This window comes from Pseudorasbora parva, chromosome 4 (assembly GCF_024679245.1).
Source record: "Pseudorasbora parva isolate DD20220531a chromosome 4, ASM2467924v1, whole genome shotgun sequence".
Classification (NCBI taxonomy): Eukaryota; Metazoa; Chordata; class Actinopteri; order Cypriniformes; family Gobionidae; genus Pseudorasbora; species Pseudorasbora parva.
In genome coordinates this window covers 694,930-716,014 of record NC_090175.1, presented here as the reverse complement: position 1 = coordinate 716,014, position 21,085 = coordinate 694,930, and the positions used below count along the sequence as shown (strand labels likewise).

The following is a 21,085-nucleotide window of genomic DNA, read 5'->3' as shown; positions in this document are numbered from 1 at the left end:
AACATAAATTAAACGGCAGACAAAACTAAAGGAAGAATTATTTCTGTGTTTATCAGTGTCTCCATTCTGAGATCTTCTACACAATCCACCTGTTTGTCTATGAAGAGTGACAGATCGGTGCCTCAGCATCCTAGATTCAGTGATAAACCAGTGACCTCTGACCTCAGGTGAGGATAAACGGGGGTGATTTAACTGCACTACAGGACTCAAAAACAATGAATACAGACAGAGAGGTTTGTTCACTTTTTAGTAAAAGCATGAAACTTGGTACACTTGTACAGTTTGGGGCACTGAACATTTTCAGAAATTGAGCCATCAAAAAAAAGTCATGGCGTTTTACTTTTCAACATAACTAAATTATGTATTTAGTATTATATCTCCTGAATCAACCATAACACATAAAAGGTTATGTTTACTCCCATGTTTGAATGGTCATGGATTACAATGATATCAGATATACAACATCATTGTTACGGTTGTTAGATGAGGCAGAGAAGGAGTCCCTGAAGTCTTGGGGGCTGGGGGCTGGGGCCTGGCTAGCTGGGGACCTTCAGGGTGGAGTAGAGGCCATGGCGGGTCAGGGGCCGAGGGCGGCCATGGGAGTAACAGGAGCACACAGATTAGCCCTGGGCAGAGCAGAAGTCCTGGGCGGAGCTGGAGCTTGGGCAGAGCCGAAGGAGGAGCTGGAGCCCCACCCACATGTTCCCCACCCACAGACCTATAGCTGGGCTGGAGCAGGCTCGTGGGGGGCTGGAGCAGGCTTGTGGGGGCTGGGGGCGGCTCGTGGAGGCCTGGTGGCGGCTCGGGGAGGCCTGTTGACGGCTCCGGGAGGGCTGGAGCGGGCTCGTGGAGGGCTCATGGATGGCTCGTGGAGGGCTGTGGGGGGCTGGAGCGGGCTCGTGGGGGGCTGGCGCGGGCTCGTGGGGGGCTGTGGGGGGCTGGAGCGGGTTCGTGGGGGGGATCATGGATGGCTGGAGCAGGCTTGTGGAGGGCTGGAGAGGGCTCGTGGGGGGCTGGAGCGGGTTCGTGGGGGGGCTCATGGATGGCTGGAGCAGGCTTGTGGAGGGCTGTGGGGGGCTGGAGAGGGCTCGTGGGGGGCTCATGGATGGCTGGAACGGGCTCGTGAGGGGCTTATGGATGGCTGGAGCGGGCTCGTGAGGGGCTCATGGATGGCTGGAGCGGGCTCGTGGGGGGCTGGAACGGGCTCGTGGGGGGCTCATGGATGGCTGGAACGGGCTCGTGAGGGGCTTATGGATGGCTGGAGCGGGCTCGTGAGGGGCTCATGGATGGCTGGAGCGGGCTCGTGAGGGGCTCATGGATGGCTGGAGCGGGCTCGTGAGGGGCTCGTGGGGGGCTGGAACGGGCTCGTGGGGGGCTCATGGATGGCTGGAGCGGGCTCGTGGAGGGCTCGTGGAGGGCTGGAACGGGCTCGTGAGGGGCTTATGGATGGCTGGAGCGGGCTCGTGAGGGGCTCATGGATGGCTGGAGCGGGCTCGTGAGGGGCTCATGGATGGCTGGAGCGGGCTCGTGAGGGGCTCGTGGGGGGCTGGAACGGGCTCGTGGGGGGCTCATGGATGGCTGGAGCGGGCTCGTGGAGGGCTCGTGGAGGGCTGGAGCGGGCTCGTGGGGGGCTGGAGCGGGCTCGTGAGGGGCTCATGGATGGCTGGAGCGGGCTCGTGAGGGGCTCGTGAGGGGCTGGAACGGGCTCATGGAGGGTTCGTGGGGGGCTGGAACGGGCTCATGGAGGGCTCATGGATGGCTGGAGCGGGCTCGTGAGGGGCTCATGGATGGCTGGAGCGGGCTCGTGAGGGGCTCATGGATGGCTGGAGCGGGCTCGTGAGGGGCTCATGGATGGCTGGAGCGGGCTCGTGAGGGGCTCATGGATGGCTGGAGCGGGCTCGTGAGGGGCTCGTGGGGGGCTGGAACGGGCTCGTGGGGGGCTCATGGATGGCTGGAGCGGGCTCGTGGGGGGCTGGAGCGGGCTCGTGAGGGGCTCATGGATGGCTGGAGCGGGCTCGTGAGGGGCTCGTGGGGGGCTGGAACGGGCTCATGGAGGGTTCGTGGGGGGCTGGAACGGGCTCATGGAGGGCTCATGGATGGCTGGAGCGGGCTCGTGAGGGGCTCATGGATGGCTGGAGCGGGCTCGTGAGGGGCTCATGGATGGCTGGAGCGGGCTCGTGAGGGGCTCGTGGGGGGCTGGAACGGGCTCGTGGGGGGCTCATGGATGGCTGGAGCGGGCTCGTGGGGGGCTGGAGCGGGCTCGTGAGGGGCTCATGGATGGCTGGAGCGGGCTCGTGAGGGGCTCGTGGGGGGCTGGAACGGGCTCATGGAGGGTTCGTGGGGGGCTGGAACGGGCTCATGGAGGGCTCATGGATGGCTGGAGCGGGCTCGTGAGGGGCTCATGGATGGCTGGAACGGGCTCATGGAGGGCTCATGGATGGCTGGAGCGGGCTCGTGAGGGGCTCATGGATGGCTGGAGCGGGCTCGTGAGGGGCTCATGGATGGCTGGAGCGGGCTCGTGAGGGGCTCGTGGGGGGCTGGAACGGGCTCGTGGGGGGCTCATGGATGGCTGGAGCGGGCTCGTGGGGGGCTGGAGCGGGCTCGTGGGGGGCTCATGGATGGCTGGAGCGGGCTCGTGAGGGGCTCGTGGGGGGCTGGAACGGGCTCATGGAGGGTTCGTGGGGGGCTGGAACGGGCTCATGGAGGGCTCATGGATGGCTGGAGCGGGCTCGTGAGGGGCTCATGGATGGCTGGAACGGGCTCATGGAGGGCTCGTGGATGGCTGGAGCAGGCTCGTGGATGGCTGGAGCGGGCTCGTGGATGGCTGGAGCGGGCTCGTGGAGGGCTCGTGGGGGGCTGGAGCGGGCTCGTGGAGGGCTCGTGGATGGCTGGAGCGGGCTCGTGGGGGGCTCATGGATGGCTGGAGCGGGCTCGTGGAGGGCTCGTGGATGGCTGGAGCGGGCTCGTGGAGGGCTCGTGGGGGGCTAACGGATGGCTGGAGCGGGCTCGTGGGGGGCTGGAGTGTATTCCCAATGGACTGGAGCAGAGTCCAGCAGGTGAGGAGCAGAGTCTGGAATGCATGGAGCGGAATCCGGCGGACACAGAGGTGAGTCCCTAAATCTCATGAGCCACCACTCCTGTGGCTCTGGTGTGGGCGCGGCCATCATGGCCGGAGATGAGGGCTTTTTGGCGGCCCTCCTCTGCCTCTTTGGCCTTTGGGCAGGCAGGACCACACCGGATGGCCCACTAGAGGGGTAGGTGAAGGAACCCGGCTGTTGGCGAACTGGCCAGCCCGCAGGTGTTGTTGACGGGACTGGCTGAGGAAGACACTCAGTCTCGATTTTTAAACTCAGAACAATTTAGGAGCAAAATCAGATTGATCGTTTCAACCAGGGAATAGGAACAGGCAGGTTCCAGAAATCGAATTGTGTCCTCATCCAGACCCATCAAAAACATAGTGTTAAGCGGAGCATCTGGCCAGTTCAACAGATAGGCTAGCTCAGAAAATTCCCCCACATACCTCTTCAGCGGGGGTCCGCCCTGTCTGAGGCCCCATAGGCGATCTTCCGCTGAAGTGTATGTAGCTGGGGACTCGGGGAACAGCGGGACTAAGAAAATACCCATATTAGTCCTGGATGTCTTGGCAGTTTAGGTCCGTTCTTCTGTTACGATTGTTAGATGACGCAGAGAAGGAGATATCCAAGACGTTCAAACTTAATGGGTTTTTATTTAGAACAGAACTTAGACTGAAATCTAACACCAATGAATATAACGTGTGAACAGACAAAGACAGTGAAAAGGGGAGAACTAAATACCAAAACTAATGACTAACTAACAAGGGGGACAGGTGACAATAACTAAACAAAGCTGAAGGCACTAAACTAACGAGGGGACTGAACCGCGGCGGGAAACTAAGAACAAAGGAACATGTGACTAAACTCAAACCAGGAAGTATAGGGGCAAAACACAACAGACACAGATCCAACATGTAACAATCATAGACTGTTCAGGTGAATAGTTAATAGTGAATTCAGTGACATGAGAAGAATATTAGTATCTGAGAACATAGGCTAGACTTTATAATATTATGTCTGTTGCAGAAACACAATTTATAACACAATTAATGTCAGCATTAAATAAAGGGATGTCATATCGATCACAAGTTCAGTATGGGGTACCGCAAGGCTCAGTGTTAGGACCGCTGCTTTTCACCCTGTATATTCTACCAATGGGAGATATTTATTAGGAAACATGGCGTTAGTTTTCATTGTTATGGTAACGATACTCAGCTCTATATTTCTTCACACCCTGACAAAATTGACCAATTCACAAGATTAAGGGACTTGGCAATCTCAATATGCAGGTATGTATCTGAAGTTCTATTCGGTCCAAAATGCCACCCACAACTCCTCAATGTCCAGCTCTGACACATGTGCAATGGCTAGGGCTACAACATCTGTGTCCACAGCGTGCAGGGTGATCTTTTTTTCTTTTGGTAGTTGACAAGGTTCCTGGTCAGAAAATGAATGAGTTCTGTTTTGTTTTCATCCATACTCAGGAAACCTTTCCATTTGGTTGGTAACTTGTTTTTTTGCATCCACTCTTGTTCTTGTCCCCTTTTCCCGCTTATCTGGGTCTTTAAGTTGTTAACTTCATAGCAGTCCCATACAACACACATTTAGTATTTGGACCTCACTGTCTGGGGCACTGCATATACTGTTTTCTTTAACAGATCAGCAGCCTTGTTTCTTAAGAGTAGTCCACAATGAAGGTAGTGTGATGGAGGGTAGGGCTGATTTTCATGTTTGAAGAAGTTTTCTAGGTTACCACTAATGAGGAGGCAATGAGGAGTCTGGAAAACAGTGCAGTTGTTTTTCAGTGATTTGTCCGTGAATTTTGTCTAGAATGTCTCTTACTGGAGCTGTTTTAAAAAGAGGGAACTTGTTCCTCTTTAAAGCAGCGGTGATGAGTTTTGTGCCCCGCATCCACTCTGCAACGTGAGTTTGTAATGCTCTTGGCCCATCCTTTCTGCAACCTGAACAGCATCCACAACAGCTTGGTCTGCTAATTCTCTTGAGTCGAGCTTCAGAAGGTTTGGTGTAGTCCTCTGTGAAGTGGGTTTCCCATTCAATGATCCCTTCAACCAATGCACCCACATGTGTTTTGAATTTCAGCTGGATACTTTTGGCCTGTTCATGATGTTCTCCGAGACACCCTTACTGCTGAACTCTCTGACATTCTCAGACTCTTGAATTGGACGAGACACTTCTGGTCCAGCAACTGTCCAGCGATAGAGGGAATCCTGGTTATGTATCACACCAATTGCTCCTCCATTTCCCTTCACTGTAGCATTGTTTTGCTCATTCTCTTGATCTATAGCCATTGTTGAAAACACTTTTTGGCTCTTTGTGACTGTGAATCCCTGCCAGTAATTTCTTTGCCACACCTGGGTGTTGTTTTTTTGCCATGTCTTTAACATGAACATGTAACCAGCATGCATAATTTATGTGGTCAAGGGACAAGCTTTGTCATACTATCCACAGAGAGACTGAAGTCAGCCTCACACAGGGATCTTACAAATGACAAGACAAGCAGCCAATCAGAAACTAAGGACTTTCTTGCTGTCTTGTGGTACACTAGTTGTCAATGGTGACAAGCGGATCAGCAGATAGTCTTGATTCAGTGTACTGGTTGTAGGGTTTTGTTATCAGGATGTGGAGACTAATGGCAGTTACTTGATGTGCGCACATTGTCCACGTGATATAGGAGGTTTTCCGGAAGTTCGTAGCTATGTTGGCTTGGACAAAGGCTTCCACCCATTACCTTCTAGCCAGTCCCCTAGTATCTTGAGCTCCCCCATCTCAATATGCAGTCTTCCTAAGAGAATAACAATATTATCTTCTCAATATTTAATGGGCCAACTCAACTGTATTTCTTTGGCTATGCTATACAGAGGATTGTCCAACAGCAGGTACTTGTCAAGGATTTACCCTCTGTATTGCATGATCAATGAAATCCATTGCATGATGAATAATGACCACTGATTTGGAGTCATCAGGGTATAGGAGAGCTGAAATTGCAGGGGTGAGCTCCTTTGCTTGCAGCTGATTGGCATGAAATGCTGGCCAGGAAATGTGTTCTACAGGTTAATACTTCAGGACACGGTTAAATACTGCGATTTCATTGTAATCCATCAAAACATATGGGGTAGACATATTCCGTGTTATCATGTTTGATTCAGGAGATATAATACAAAATACACAATTTGGTTATGGCAGAAAGCAAAGTTACCACTAGGCCTACCACAAGGCGTTTTTGTGATGGCTCCATTCCTGAAAATGTTCAGGGCCCCAAACTGTACAAATGTAGAAGTGTCATGCTTTTATGAAAAAGTTAACATTATTTTAACATATCACCTGGACTATATGTAATTTTTGATTTCAATGTAAATATATGGACATAGGTTTAGTAATGGAAACATAATTTTGACTTTAAATTTATGAAAATTACGTTTAAATGGGAGAAGCTGAAATGTAAGGCATTAATTATACAGAAAATACAAGATTTACATCTGTATGATTTAGTATGTAAATCATACAGATGTCAAGCTTGTATTTACATTTCGATTTTATTCATACATTAAATCCATCCCAGCAGTGTGTATAAGGATGATCAGACTGGAGACCAGGATTTTCCTCAACCAGTGAATGAACTCCAGAGAGTCAAAGACCAGCACAAAACCATCATGAAGAACAAGTATGAGAGATTATTTGAGGGACTGAAGCTCCAGGAGAATGAAGCCCTCCTGAACAGGATCTACACACAGCTCTACATCATAGAGGGAGAGAGAGAAGGAGTGAATGAAGAACATGAGGTTTTGCAGATGGAGAAAACAGACATAACACAACACTCACAAGACACTCCAATCTACTGCAATGACATCTTTACAGCCTCAGCTGAACCAGGACGTGAGGAGAAACAGCAGATCAAGACTGTTCTTACTAAAGGCATCGCTGGAATCGGAAAAACCGTCTCTGTGCAGAAGTTCATTCTGGACTGGGCCGAGGGAAGAGCCAATCAGGATGTAGATTTCATGTTTGTGCTTCCATTTCGAGAGCTGAACTTGATCCGAGATCATCAGTACAGTCTTCACAGACTTCTGCTGGACTTTCATCCTGAACTTCACGATCTGGACCCAAAGATTTATGAGGAGTGTAAAGTTGTGTTCATGTTTGATGGTCTGGATGAAAGCAGAATCACACTGAGGTTTTCAGACGCTCAGGAAGTTTCTGATGTGACTGAGCCTTCATCAGTGGATGTGTTGATGCCAAAGGAAGTTTCTGCTGTGACTGAGACTTCATCAGTGGATGTGTTGATGTCAAAGGAAGTTTCTGGTGTGACTGAGACTTCATCAGTGGATGTGTTGATGCCAAAGGAAGTTTCTGATGTGACTGAGACTTCATCAGTGGATGTGTTGATGCCAAAGGAAGTTTCTGATGTGACTGAGACTTCATCAGTGGATGTGTTGATGCCAAAGGAAGTTTCTGGTGTGACTGAGACTTCATCAGTGGATGTGTTGATGCCAAAGGAAGTTTCTGCTGTGACTGAGACTTCATCAGTGGATGTGTTGATGTCAAAGGAAGTTTCTGGTGTGACTGAGACTTCATCAGTGGATGTGTTGATGCCAAAGGAAGTTTCTGATGTGACTGAGACTTCATCAGTGGATGTGTTGATGCCAAAGGAAGTTTCTGATGTGACTGAGACTTCATCAGTGGATGTGTTGATGCCAAAGGAAGTTTCTGGTGTGACTGAGACTTCATCAGTGGATGTGTTGATGTCAAAGGAAGTTTCTGCTGTGACTGAGACTTCATCAGTGGATGTGTTGATGCCAAAGGACGTTTCTGCTGTGACTGAGACTTCATCAGTGGATGTGTTGATGTCAAAGGAAGTTTCTGATGTGACTGAGACTTCATCAGTGGATGTGTTGATGTCAAAGCTCATGAAAGGAGAGATGCTTCCCTCGGCTCTCATCTGGATCACCTCCAGACCAGCAGCAGCCAGTCAGATCCCCTCCAAATACATCAACCGTCTGACAGAGATTCAGGGATTCAATGAGGCTCAGAAGGAGGAATATATCAGGAAGAGAATCAGGGACGAGCCTCAAGCCAGCAGAATCATCTCCCACATCAGAAAGGAAAGAATCCTCAACATCATGTGGCACATACCTGTCTTCTGCTGGATCTCATCCACTGTGCTTCAGAAGCTCCTGGAAGAAGATCTGAGCGCAGAAATCCCTCAAACTCTGACTGAAATGTACATCCACTTCCTGCTGATTCAGATCAACATGAGGAATCAGAAGTATGAAGAGAGAGATCCAGAGAAACTCCTGCCGTCCAACAGAGAAGTGATTGTGAAACTTGCTGAAGTGGCTTTCAATCAGCTGATGAAGGGCAATGTGATGTTCTATGAGGAGGACCTGAGAGAGAGCGGCGTAGACGTCACTGCTGCCGCAGTGTATTCTGGGATCTGCACTGAGATCTTTAAGCAGGAATCTGTGATTCATCAGAGGAAAGTCTACAGCTTCATTCATCTGAGCTTCCAGGAGTTTCTCGCTGCTTTCTATGTGTTTTACTGCTATTTGATGAAAAACAAGGAACCACTGCATGAAATAAGATATCACGGATTTAATCAATACTCTCTCTATGATCTTCTAACATCAGCAGTAAATAAAGCCCTCGAGAGTAAGAATGGACATCTGGATCTGTTCCTGCGGTTCCTGCTGGGTGTCTCTCTGGAGTCCAATCAGAGACTCTTACAGGATCTACTGACACACACAGAGAACAGCTCAGAGAGCATTGAGAGAACCACACAGTACATTAAAGAGAAGATAAAAAATCCAGTTGGTTTCTCAATTGTTCATTCCGCCAAACTGTTCTTCTGTCTGCTGGAAGTGAAAGATTATTCTCTAGCCAGAGACTATCAAGAGTTTATAAAATCAGACAAACACTGCTCAAAATTTGTGCGCAGTGTTGCTGGTTTAGGGATCTTCTGGTCTATAAAAAAGGAGCTAGATAGATTAAAACAATAAGATTAGTCTTAAATCGGGATTAAGTACATGACATTTGTGGATTAATTTCAAGTTTAACCACCATTGACTGAAATTTTATAATTGTTTTGTCTTGCTAGTTTACACGTGGAATCCATTTTAAGCAATTCCAGCGCTAGAAGAGGCTAAGAGAATTCACTTGAAAACACACACACATTTTGTCAAAATACCAGTCTCTGCAAGTATTCTCATAAATACAGTCAGTTATGCCTAAAGATAGAGAACAAGAGAAGGATGTGTATCTTTATATTGGATCCGTGAATTTAGTCTTAAAGTGAGAGCAGCCTATAAATACCGGCGATTGTCTGTATGCCATTAATATTAATCAAACTACAAAACACAGCTTTAACAAAGATTAATCTATATTAAATATATACAGTCAACACTATAGTGTTATTTTACAATTAATTATTACATTTATGTACCTGAAATGAATACAGTTAGACAGTACTTTATTTGTATAATTTTGTTATATTGTATTTATCTGTGCTTGTTGTTTGGAAGTTTTCCTTTGTTTCTATGCTGCATCCTCAGAACAAGCGCCACGCCCTTCTTAGTCCCTTCATTTTCCCTGCAGCCCCTGCTCCACTCAATCTCATGACAATCAAATTAATTGACCTAAGTGTACCTGTGAGTCTCCTAGTTTAATTCTCTGGGATTGCCTTCACTTGCTTTTTTTTCCAGATAACTGTGAAAAGAACTTAAAATATTTTGTCATACAGAAACAAGTAATACATCGTTCTAATTTTATAAGAGTTTACTTTTATTTTTGTACACTCACAATAACAACAAAACATGTGCTTTTGTAAAATAAACAAACAGAGTGTGCTTTCTAACATCTGAGTCTCTGTGAAGTTATTTCTGAAATGCATCAAAAAAATGACCCGAAACTCAGCGAATACTTGCCTCACAGACATGAGAGATATGTCTTTAAAAAGCCTGAAGTAACTATTTAAGTCAGTCATATCAAAAACAAATATTCTCTTTTTATGTAATCCACTTGAAACCAACAAGAGGTACAATCTAATTATCTGTAATGTGACCACAACCGTCACTATTCATATGGTAATAGTTTAGGTGAGCCATGCACCTGTAAAACGCCCACGGCCGATGCTATAATATAAGTTTCATCATCCGATTCATTCCCTTTCCTGCACGTTGGTAAGATGGCACGCTACACAGGCGAGGAAGATCTTCGGATGGTTCTTAACAGTGGGGAAGAGTTCACCCTTTTCATCAGAACATTGTGACTCCATCGATGAACTTGATGTCATTTCTGAAGAGTAAGGTATTATTCTTGTTTACATTATTTAATATGGTTTATGTGGTGACTTTTAACATTATATAAAATAGTATAAATGTTTAGGGTATATATTCGCTCGGTTTGGCTAGTGTATGACACTGCTTATGGAAAAAAATAACTGCATTATCAGATGTTCACAAATATCTGCTTGGGTGTAAATGTTTATAATGGGATCCTGTGATGGCGTTTCTGGGTTTGTGGTTTTTTTTGTTGCTCTGTATAAACCCTGTTTTAATCTTAATTCTCTATTTTTCCTTGCTGTTTATAGTCCTCAGTATAATTTAATAATCACAAATCAGATATTATCTGTCACATTAATCTAAATCATTATCGCTCGCACAAGACTATATTCTGCCATCCGTGCTTGCCATCGTCTTTTTTCTCTTGCACTTTTCCATCAAACTACTTCAGTAAGTTAGATTGGTCTACAAACATCAATCAATATATCAATCAACTTTATTTATATCGCGCTTTTACAATGACGATTGTTTTAAAGCAGCCTCACAGTGTTAAACAGAACAATATTGCAACAAAATTTGATTTGGCTAGTGCATGGGCGTAGGTTTTGGGGGGGACGCTAGGTACTAGTCCCAATCAAATTTTAAGATGGCAAAATTGTCCCCACCAATATTTTAGCAAAGTCCTTCGTGCTGCTATGTGGATCGATTCTGACGGCCAGGACGAAACAAATGAAACGGTTGCCAGTCCCTTGAAATACTGAATCTGGCATTAACAAGCAAAATGACACGTCCCACAAGATTGGGTTTGTAGCGGCTTTGCTGCCTAGACATAATTAATAGATTATAGCCTAATTAATGTTATTAACTTATCATTTAGCAGTTTGACATTTAACAAATATTTAGATTAAAATAGGACAAATAATTACATAATAATATAGTCATAATAGTAAATGAATAAAGAAAATTAAACATTTTTCAGATTTGAGATTTCATATTTGTTAAGATGATGATGATGATGACCTAGAAATTAGAAAGTAATGCGCATGTTTTCTAACCAGGCACTGAATAGAGTAACACACTAAAGGTCCTTCAGCGAGTTCAGACCGAAACTTAACTGTTACTGTAAAGATGCTGGATGTTTAAAACTGATATTCTGGTCTATAACTCCTCCCTGAAGCTCCCGCTGCCCTGCATCTTGCTCTCTCATTGGCTGTTGGTCACTGCCGATGTATTTTTCAGTCAGAACACATTTCTAATATCAGGATTTTGAATCGCTAACAAGTCCAGATATTTAGCATGCCAAATATCTGGTATGGTTATGTTAGGTTAGAGCCCTAAAGCAAACAACAAAGCTGGACTTCAACGATAAAACTAGAAACTCTGTTGACTGGATTACTACAAAAAAGTGGAACATTTCATCTGACCAGCCTCTCGCTGCCATCAGCTTACATTCCGGAAGGGAAAACACAGCTGCCTACATTCAAAAGGATAAGAAAATGCCTCTTCTAGCTAAGGAATCTTCTTGCTGCACAAACTGCCACAGACTTTTACAAAGGATTGCAGTCCTTGAAACAAAGTTGGTAACACTTTACTTGAAGTGGTGTGCATAAGACTGACATGACACCTTCATAATCATGACATGACACGTGTCATGAATATGAACGAGTTTTTATGCATGTTTATGACAACTGTCATTAAGTGTCATTCGCTTAATTATGTCATTTTTAATGCAATGATGACATTTCGAAATTGTCTTTATTATGACAACTTGACATAAACCAATACATCATAACCTGTCAGTGTCTTTGTCATGACAACTTGACATTACCAAGACAACATAACCTGTCATAAACATGACATAACAGATTATCAAATTTAAGAAACTTACTTAGCTTATAGGGTTAACCTTAAACTGTCATGCGGTTGGTTTTGATGTTGACTGAGGCCATTATAATGTCATAATGTTTTTTCAGTGACACAAGTTTAATTTGTCATTAAAATGTAATTAGGTGTTGATACGCTGTCAAATATTTTTTTAATAACAGCATCATTAATATTTTTCAGTTCATAATGTTTTAAGTTTCCTCCACCAGCTTCAACAGAAGGTTAGATAATAGACAATTTCAAATGTCTTAAAAATATGAAAAGGAGTTATAAAGAGAAATAAAATCAATCATTTAATTTTTAAGACCTGCCCTCTCACAGAACTGACTCTTAAAAACACAAGGCATGAATTTATACACAGGTGACCAGCACCAATTAACGCAAAAAGGGGAAAACACGTACACAAATAATGGCCATTACACAAAATAAATAAATAAATAAATAAATAAATATATATATATATATATATATATATATATATATATATATATATATATATATATATATATATATATATATATATATATATATATATACACACACACATAAACAAACACAGAAAAATAACACTTTGTCAAATGACTTCACTTTATAAATTATCTTCCGATGTATAAAAATAAGAGAAATAGTCTTTAGAGCCCCACCCCGGGCTGAACAAGGAATGGTTGCGGCTAGAGCCTAGGCCGGAACATTATATATAGGGCCAACGTTTCCGCCCGAACCACTTTTGACGGTGCACCAGCACACGGGACTCCGCCATAACAAACAGACAAACAAAGAAATGGTAAGAACAAACTCAAACTATTCGTTAAAGAGTGAGCAAAAGTTTAAATAAAGTATATTAAACCCAAAAAAGCGTTGTTGTGAATTGTTTTTACTTACTGCAAACTAAATTGACATTAAACACCTAAACAAACTAACCTGACTGAGGCTCTGCCAACAACTGTTACAGCGCACACATAACCAGTGGTGCCACCATAGACATCATCATATAGGTGTATATGTCTATGCCACTCTATCATTTTGAGTTATATTAATAGTTTTTAATGACTCTGTACGATTTCCTCTATGATGCCATATTTCAGGTCAAGCTAAATATTCATGACACTGTTATAAAATAATTTGACTGAGTATTGACACTTAATGACATGTTAATGACAAATTCAACTTGTACCACTGTAGTTTAGGTCAAGAAATAGATTCATGACAATGTTATAAAATAATTTGACAGAGTATTGACACTTAATGACATGTTAATGACAAATTCAACTTGTACCACTGTAGTTTAGGTCAAGAAATATATTCATGACAATGTTATAAAATAATTTGACTGAGTATTGACACTTAATGACATGTTAATGACAAATTCAACTTGTACCACTGTAGTTTAGGTCAAGAAATAGATTCATGACAATGTTATGAAATAATTTGACACAGTATTGACCCTTAATGACATGTTAATGACAAATTCAACTTGTACCACTGTAGTTTAGGTCAAGAAATAGATTCATGACAATGTTATAAAATATTTTGACAGAGTATTGACACTTAATGACATGTAAATGACAAATTAAATTTATAGAAAAATCATGACATTATAATAGCCTAATGACAGCCAATGTCAAAACCAACCACATGACAGTTTAATAATAATAATAATAGATTTTATTTATAACGCACTTTTCATTCCGAAGAATCTCAAAGTGCAACAAAGGGAAAAAATAACAATACATGAATAACAAGTAAAAATTACATCTCAACATCATGCCGGACGCTGATGACGCTAGCCTGGTGCAAACTTCAGCCACCATGCAGTTCAAGCCCGAGGGAGACCACCAGTGAGCAGCCGACACCCAGAAGAGAGAGCAGCCGCAGCGAGCAACATCAAATGTCCTTCAAACCAAAACCAACCACAAATTCAAATTCATTCAAACAAAAACAGAAGAGAAGTGGTGAAAAAACGGCAAACAACGTCCTCTCAGTGGCTGCCAGCAATCAGCAACAGTCCCAATTGTAGCTCTGACTATTAGACTAGTCACAAACATAAGAAAATAGAATAAAATCTAAATTTAATAGTAAAGTTAACATGATTTGTGGGTGGAGAAGCGGCGAACAGACAACGCCAGCGTCCTCTCCCCCACGTTGCCTAGCAACTAATGTAATGTAAACCCAAAAAGCGAAGTAGTTTCTTAAATTTGATAATTAATCTGCTATGTCATTTCATGTCTGTTTATGACAGGTTATGTTGTCTTGGTAATGTCAAGTTGTCATGACAAAGACACTGACAGGTTATGATGTATTGGTTTATGTCAAGTTGTCATAACAAAGACAACTCTGCAATGTCATCATTGCATTAAAAATGACATAATTAAGCGAATGACACTTAATGACAGTTGCCATAAACATGCATAAAAACTCGTTCATATTCATGACACGTGTCATGTCATGATTAAGAAGGTGTCATGACAGTCTTATGCACACCCCTTCAAGTAAAGTGTTACCACAAAGTTATTTGCGGAACCACCAAACCGGACAAATCACACAGCAGAGTTTCATCATGAACGCCCTCTGCACACAGCCGATGAGTCCCTGATATTCAGGACAACATACTTCAACTTCCGATAACACCAGAGCAACAGCCCCTCTCACCGGACATGTCATTCCTCTCTCCAACATCCCCGCATCTGCTTCTCAGAGAAAATGGAAGAACTGATTTTTGTTGGAACTAGACTATCACACTCGATCGCTGCGAGCCCCCAGATATCAACCAAAAAGCGTCGAGCCCCACAACCACCAAAGCCTGTGGGCCCAGCTCCCCCTCCTCCTGTGAGATTTCTTCGGTCACAACGCCAGGGCGCACACCCTCCTCCATCTGTTGTAGGTGAACCAAAAACAACTGATTCCAGTTCTCAGTGATGTATTTTGGGTCCCCGCTATGATAACAGTAACTTTATCAAATGTTTACAGAACAAGTGGGAACCCAGTGTGCCTGCCTCTTTCTCTATCTCTGTTCTGTTATGTGAAAGAAAGTCTAAGGCCTTGTCAGGCCGTTTAACAAACCAATATAATCTGCTGCCTGTCACTTGTCAAACTAAGACTAATGTAGGTGAAAAAATTAATAACGTTAAGTTAGCACTTTTAAACATCTGTTCACTTAAGAACAAATCATTTCTAGTCAGCGACTTAATAACCACAAACAACCTTGATTTTTTACTTCTAAATGAAACGTGGTTAGAAGAAAACTGTAGTGCAACAGTCCTCAATGAAGCAGCCCCCCCTAACTTTACTTTTATGAGTGTCTGCAGAGCAGTTAGGAGAGGTGGGGGTGTTGCTGCTCTTTTTAAAGATTTCTTTCAATGTAAGCAAGTGTCATTTGGTGACTATTTGTCTCTAGAATATCTGGGTATTGTGTTAAAAGGTTCTCCACGCATCCTGCTTATTATTTACAGGCCTCCGAAATACTCGCCAGCCTTTATTGAGGAATTTACAGAACTGTTATCAATAATTTCCTCAGAGTTTGACTGTTTTGCTATTGCTGGGGATTTTAACATTCACATAGACAATATTGAATCCAGTACAACAAAAGAGCTCATGACTGTTCTTAACACTTTTGATTTGACACAGCACTATCCGACACAGACTAATACAGACAGCCACCAGATTAGCGTGGACCAGATTCAGCATGGTCAATCTGCAAAAACAACCTCAGACAGATGTCAACAAAAACAGAAGTAACACTCTGATTTGGCAAAACTCTATGAAGTTCCTATTGACATCTGCCGATGCAATGCAAATTGGCCTATACATACAGAAACACACTCTTTATCAGTTGATGAATCAAAGCATATTTAAAACATCATATTCATAGAAATGTAAATGTGAATGGCTTGAGGACTGTGTGTAAAATATATATATATATTTTATAAATATATATTTGATTCAGTTGCATTACTGCTGATGTTTGAAAACACAGCATGTTTTGATTTGGTTAATATATAAAAAAACGATATTTGTATAAATTTACACCATGACTGACATTTACTCAACTGTTTTGTTGTTGATTGTTTGTTTTTGTAGATGATGAGACTATTTTGAACCATTTGTAGGTTGTATGGCTGCATGGTGACGGAGGAAGGCTGTGGTTATGTGTCTTCAGCTCTGAGTTCAAACCCCTCACACCTGAGAGAGCTGGATCTGAGCTATAATCACCCAGGGGATTCAGGAGTGAAGCTGCTCTCTGACAAACTGGAGGATCCAAACTGCTCACTGCAGATACTCAAGTATGTCATACATTAATACTGACAAACTGAACATGTGTGTACATGATTCACATCTACATTAATGTGCATTTGTGTGTTCATAGTGTGGCTCATAGTAGAGAGAGCAATATGAGAGTAGGACTACGAAAGTGTATGTATACACACACACACACACACACACACACACGCACACATTATTTATGTTTCTCTCTTCTTGTGTTCAGATGCCTGTGATCTCGCACTGGATCCACACACAGCAAACACTTGCTTCATTCTGTCTGATGAGAACAGGAAGCTGACATATGTGAAAGAGCATCAGTTGTATCCTGATCATCCAGAGAGATTTAATAAGGAGATTCAGGTTCTGTGTGGAGAGAGTCTGACTGGACGCTGTTACTGGGAGGCTGAATGGTATGGATGTGCTGAAATATCAGTGGCATATAAAGGAATCAACAGGAAAGGAATGAGCGACAGTGTGTTTGGATGGAATGACAAATCCTGGAGTATGGACTGCTCTAGTTACAGATTCACTGTACGTCACAATAAGAACTTCACACACACACCGGCCATTCCTTCATCCTCTAATAGAGTAGGAGTGTATGTGGACATATCGGCCGGCACTCTTTCCTTCTACAGCGTCTCTGACACACACACACTCACACACTTACACACACTCAACACCACATTCACTGAACCCCTCTGTGCTGGATTTAGGGTGGATTGTGAATCTCCAGTGAACTCTTCAGTGTCTCTGTGTCAGATTAAAACGCACACCCCTTAAATCCTCCATATGCACACAGTCATGAAATCTCACAAAATTGTCATCTAGAAGTCAGAAATCTAGATCAAACACATACTATTCTGAATTTAAAACAAAATAATTTAATTGTTTATCAATTGTGGCCAATAGGTGACCCTGTTACCAAATTTATGTGGAGTTGTTAGTGTAAAAATGACAGTTTAAATTAAAACTATGTAAATTTAAAATGTTTGTCTACCTATCTGTTATGGTGTGTGCAGACAGGCAGACGAAGACACAGAAGATTAAGGTTACAAAACCAAGTTTACGTACAATCCAAAAAGGTAGCAGAAAAACACACACATAGGTGACTGGATAAAAAGTGACTGTGACGCTACATTTTATAAAGCAAACACAAACTAGATGATAATCAAACACAGCTGAAACACAGAACTCATAATGACGGAAACCAAGAAGACGAACGAGTGTCGGGAATCAGAACAAGGAAGACACGTGACAAATCAAAACCAACTGAAAGTCCATGAAAACTAAACACTGAACTGAACTGTGACGCTCATGAAGTGGATTAGAAAGATATTGAAAGTGAAAGTTAAAAGATAATTATCTCTGTTGATCTATTAAAAGTCATTAAAGAGACATTTTATAAAGTGGTATTTCCATCTTTCTGACACTCCCTTATTATTTGACATTAGAATGCCTGGGATTTTCTCATCTTTTACAGAATTATAATGTAAAGCAAAACCTAAAACGTTTTTCCACTGAAGCTATGTTTAGGTGAACTAACTAGTCGTCTCTTAAATTAGACAGGAAAATATATGTTTTAGTCCGTTTCAATTATGATTTATTGATGCCTTCATTTTTTTTTGTTCATATTTATGTTCACAGGAAACACGTGCTAAATTTATTAGCTTGAATTTACTATAAGTCACTTCAAATTAAAGCATCTGCCGGATATGATATTGATGTAATATTCTCAGTGTTTCCATATAAAGGAAAGAAAGAGGTCAGCATCTCCAGAACCCAGCAGTGAGTCTCTGAGGAGTGGCAAATTCAGGAATAATCCCACAAATCCATTGGATGGATTCAGTGACCTCTGACCCCAAGTGAGACACTGTCCAGTCTTGGAGACAACATACATAATCGTACAGCAGCACAGATCATCTGAACTAATTATATTGTGTTCATTACAGTTTAAAAGTGAATTATCATATCTTTCCTTAGTATCTCCAGCAGGGGGAGTCAGAGATCTTCATCTCCAGATCCCAGCTGTGTGTCTATGAAGAGCAATCAATCCATGGATCCTCCTGTTAAATTCAGGGATGGAGCAGTGAGTGACTTGCCGTCATCAAACTACGCCTTTATTTTGAATAGGCGACCTCTAGCGGACGGAAAACTTACTTAGTGTATATTTAAAGAGTCTTAATAAAATGTTAATATAATAGTAATTCTTATTTATTAAGTATACCCCCATTTATAATTATGTATAAGCATGCTGTTCATATAAAGTCTTACTGAAAAATCCCAATAATAACCAACTGCAGAACCGCAGAACCCATGTGCGTCACTCACAACAGTCTGAGAACAACAGCGCCACGCCACAGTCTCATGCCGGAAGTGGGCGGAGTTAACGAAAACTAAACAATCGGCACGGCGGAAGAAGAGAACACGGTAAACAGCTGTTTTGTGTTGTGGTTTTAATCTATCAAGTTTATTTGTGTTGTGTATTTGATCCATTGTTGTTCTATTAACACTTTATACAGAACAGTGTTTTAAACTGACCAGAGGGCCGGTACACCTTCAAATTCACTTAGCACAATGTGCTTAAGCTGACAAAATACAAACAATATTTCATGTGTTTGAATGTGTCCTATTAAACTTAAATAAAATACACAACCAATCATATGTGTGTGTGTGTTTGATTTTGTTTCAGTAAATTGACAAGCAGAATCACCCCAGGACAATGGAAGCTGATCAAAAACAAGGTTAGTTTTAAAGGCTCTCATAAAGACATGAGCTATTTATACAGAAAGTGTGTTGTTCTGTGTCACATTTTCCAGGAATGTTCTATAGTTCTATTCTATAATGTCCTATAGTTTTAGACTGTTCCACAAGAGTTGGATGGCTCTATTGACAGTGGCATCTTCATGTTAATAGTAAGAAGAAGAAAAAAAATCATACAGAAATACAGTATACAGAATCCTGGGTTACCTTGCTTCATGTTTCACACTGATCATCATTAACCCGAGATGAAACATTAATCCTGGGTATTCATACACTGCCGTTCCACACTTTACTTTAATAAACCATGGGATAACATCCTTATGTGCAGTATCAGGGTCACTGATTGGACACACACTGCACTGCACACAATATGTTTTCATAAATGCTCAAGCTTTGCATGTCCTTGTATTACAAGTTTTTCCTGAATGGACATTTCAGACTATACAATAATTTAAATGGTCTCTTCTTCACTGCAATTGTTTTGTTTTCTGTTTGCATTTGATGTTTTTCCTCTTCAACGCTGACTTTATTATTTATATAGAGTGCACAGTGTTTCAGTGACTGTCCAAAGCACGTAAATATAAAAGTGTGAAATGTTACTTTACCCGAGGTTAAAAGGGTGTTTAGAAGGACGATAAGCTCAGTGTGAGAAGCCCTATGAAGTGCCTGCCTTTGATTTCTGAATACATTTTGAACTGAAATTGGTTAATTAATTTGATTGTGACAGGGTATGATTTATGTCAGAAATATAGACATGAGAAAAACTGAATTTCACAACTTTATTATACATGCTGCATCCTGACTTCAACACACGATATTGTTAAAACACTTCCAAAATTTCATCCTATTTGTTTGTACCCTTGTCTCCTGAAGGAGCGGCGGATCACAGAAGACCTCTGCACTGCAGCGTAAAGACTGTGGAACAACCACAAGTTCTCAAAGGTTTAGTGGAAGAGCCCTGATTTCTGAAATGTGAAAGTGGAAGACTGGGAAAAAGCCCTTCAACTTTCACAGGCTGAATGGTTGACCGACAACTGGCCAAAGAGACAGCTGGCAATGTTTATAGAGGTTACATTTATTTTAGATTTAATTTGTCATGTGCCTGCTGTGCAATAACTCAACTTATTGTTGAAGTCCTGTAAAAATCAAGCATTATTCTGCATTGTGTTTGATATGAATTAAGAGCTGAATAAATGAGACATAAAATATCTGGGTGCTGCCAATGTCTTGTTGTCTGTCTGCATATAATAATGAATAAAATGTAGGCCATGTAATCTTTTAGCCACGTATTCTCTTCTAATCATGTTTTATGCATTCTCGCTCAAAGTTGGTGTATTTTACATAACTCAGATATTAAATGGACTAACTAAATAACCTTGACACTCTGACATTTAACAAATGATTACATTTGGCTCTAATGGACATAAAACACCTCATTTATAAAATGTTTAGTAGAAACCATCCGACATTTGCTCTTATGATCGTTTCTCAAAGGTTTTGAAAAATTTGTGTAAGCCTATCTTCGAGATGTGAAATCTACAAAACCACAAATGGTCTTGAAATGATGCACTGCTGAATAATTTCAGATCTATCCCTTTTAAATGCCACCTAATTAGAGTCATTAACATATAAGAGCACCAGTCAATGTCCAAATCCTTTGAAAAGTGTGTACGTCTTCTCAGACCCTGATGTGGTGCTAACAACGTTTCCATGAAAAAAAAAACTACAATATTTTTATAAATATGAACATTGGCATCGATTCTAGCGTACACAAAGAAGATAACATATTAGAAGTCACATATTTCTTAAAGT

General features: G+C 42.3%; 1 protein-coding gene across 7 annotated transcripts in view; it reads left to right on the top strand.

Annotated features, from left to right (window-relative positions):
• LOC137072604 (polycystin-1-like protein 3) overlaps positions 1 to 20,741 on the top strand; it is a 38,676-nt gene extending 17,935 nt beyond the window's left edge. For 3 of the 7 annotated variants that reach the window (XM_067440461.1, XM_067440457.1, XM_067440458.1), the window contains exons 4-11: positions 57 to 167; positions 16,360 to 16,533; positions 16,617 to 16,663; positions 16,737 to 18,375; positions 18,494 to 18,599; positions 18,814 to 18,940; positions 19,203 to 19,254; positions 20,147 to 20,741. In XM_067440461.1, coding sequence (XP_067296562.1) covers positions 57 to 167; positions 16,360 to 16,533; positions 16,617 to 16,663; positions 16,737 to 17,293 — 889 coding nt within the window. In that variant the 3' untranslated portion in view covers positions 17,294 to 18,375; positions 18,494 to 18,599; positions 18,814 to 18,940; positions 19,203 to 19,254; positions 20,147 to 20,741. The other 4 variants (XM_067440464.1, XM_067440463.1, XM_067440460.1 and 1 more) reach the window with 4 other exon arrangements.
• Positions 20,742 to 21,085: the final 344 nt, after the last annotated feature.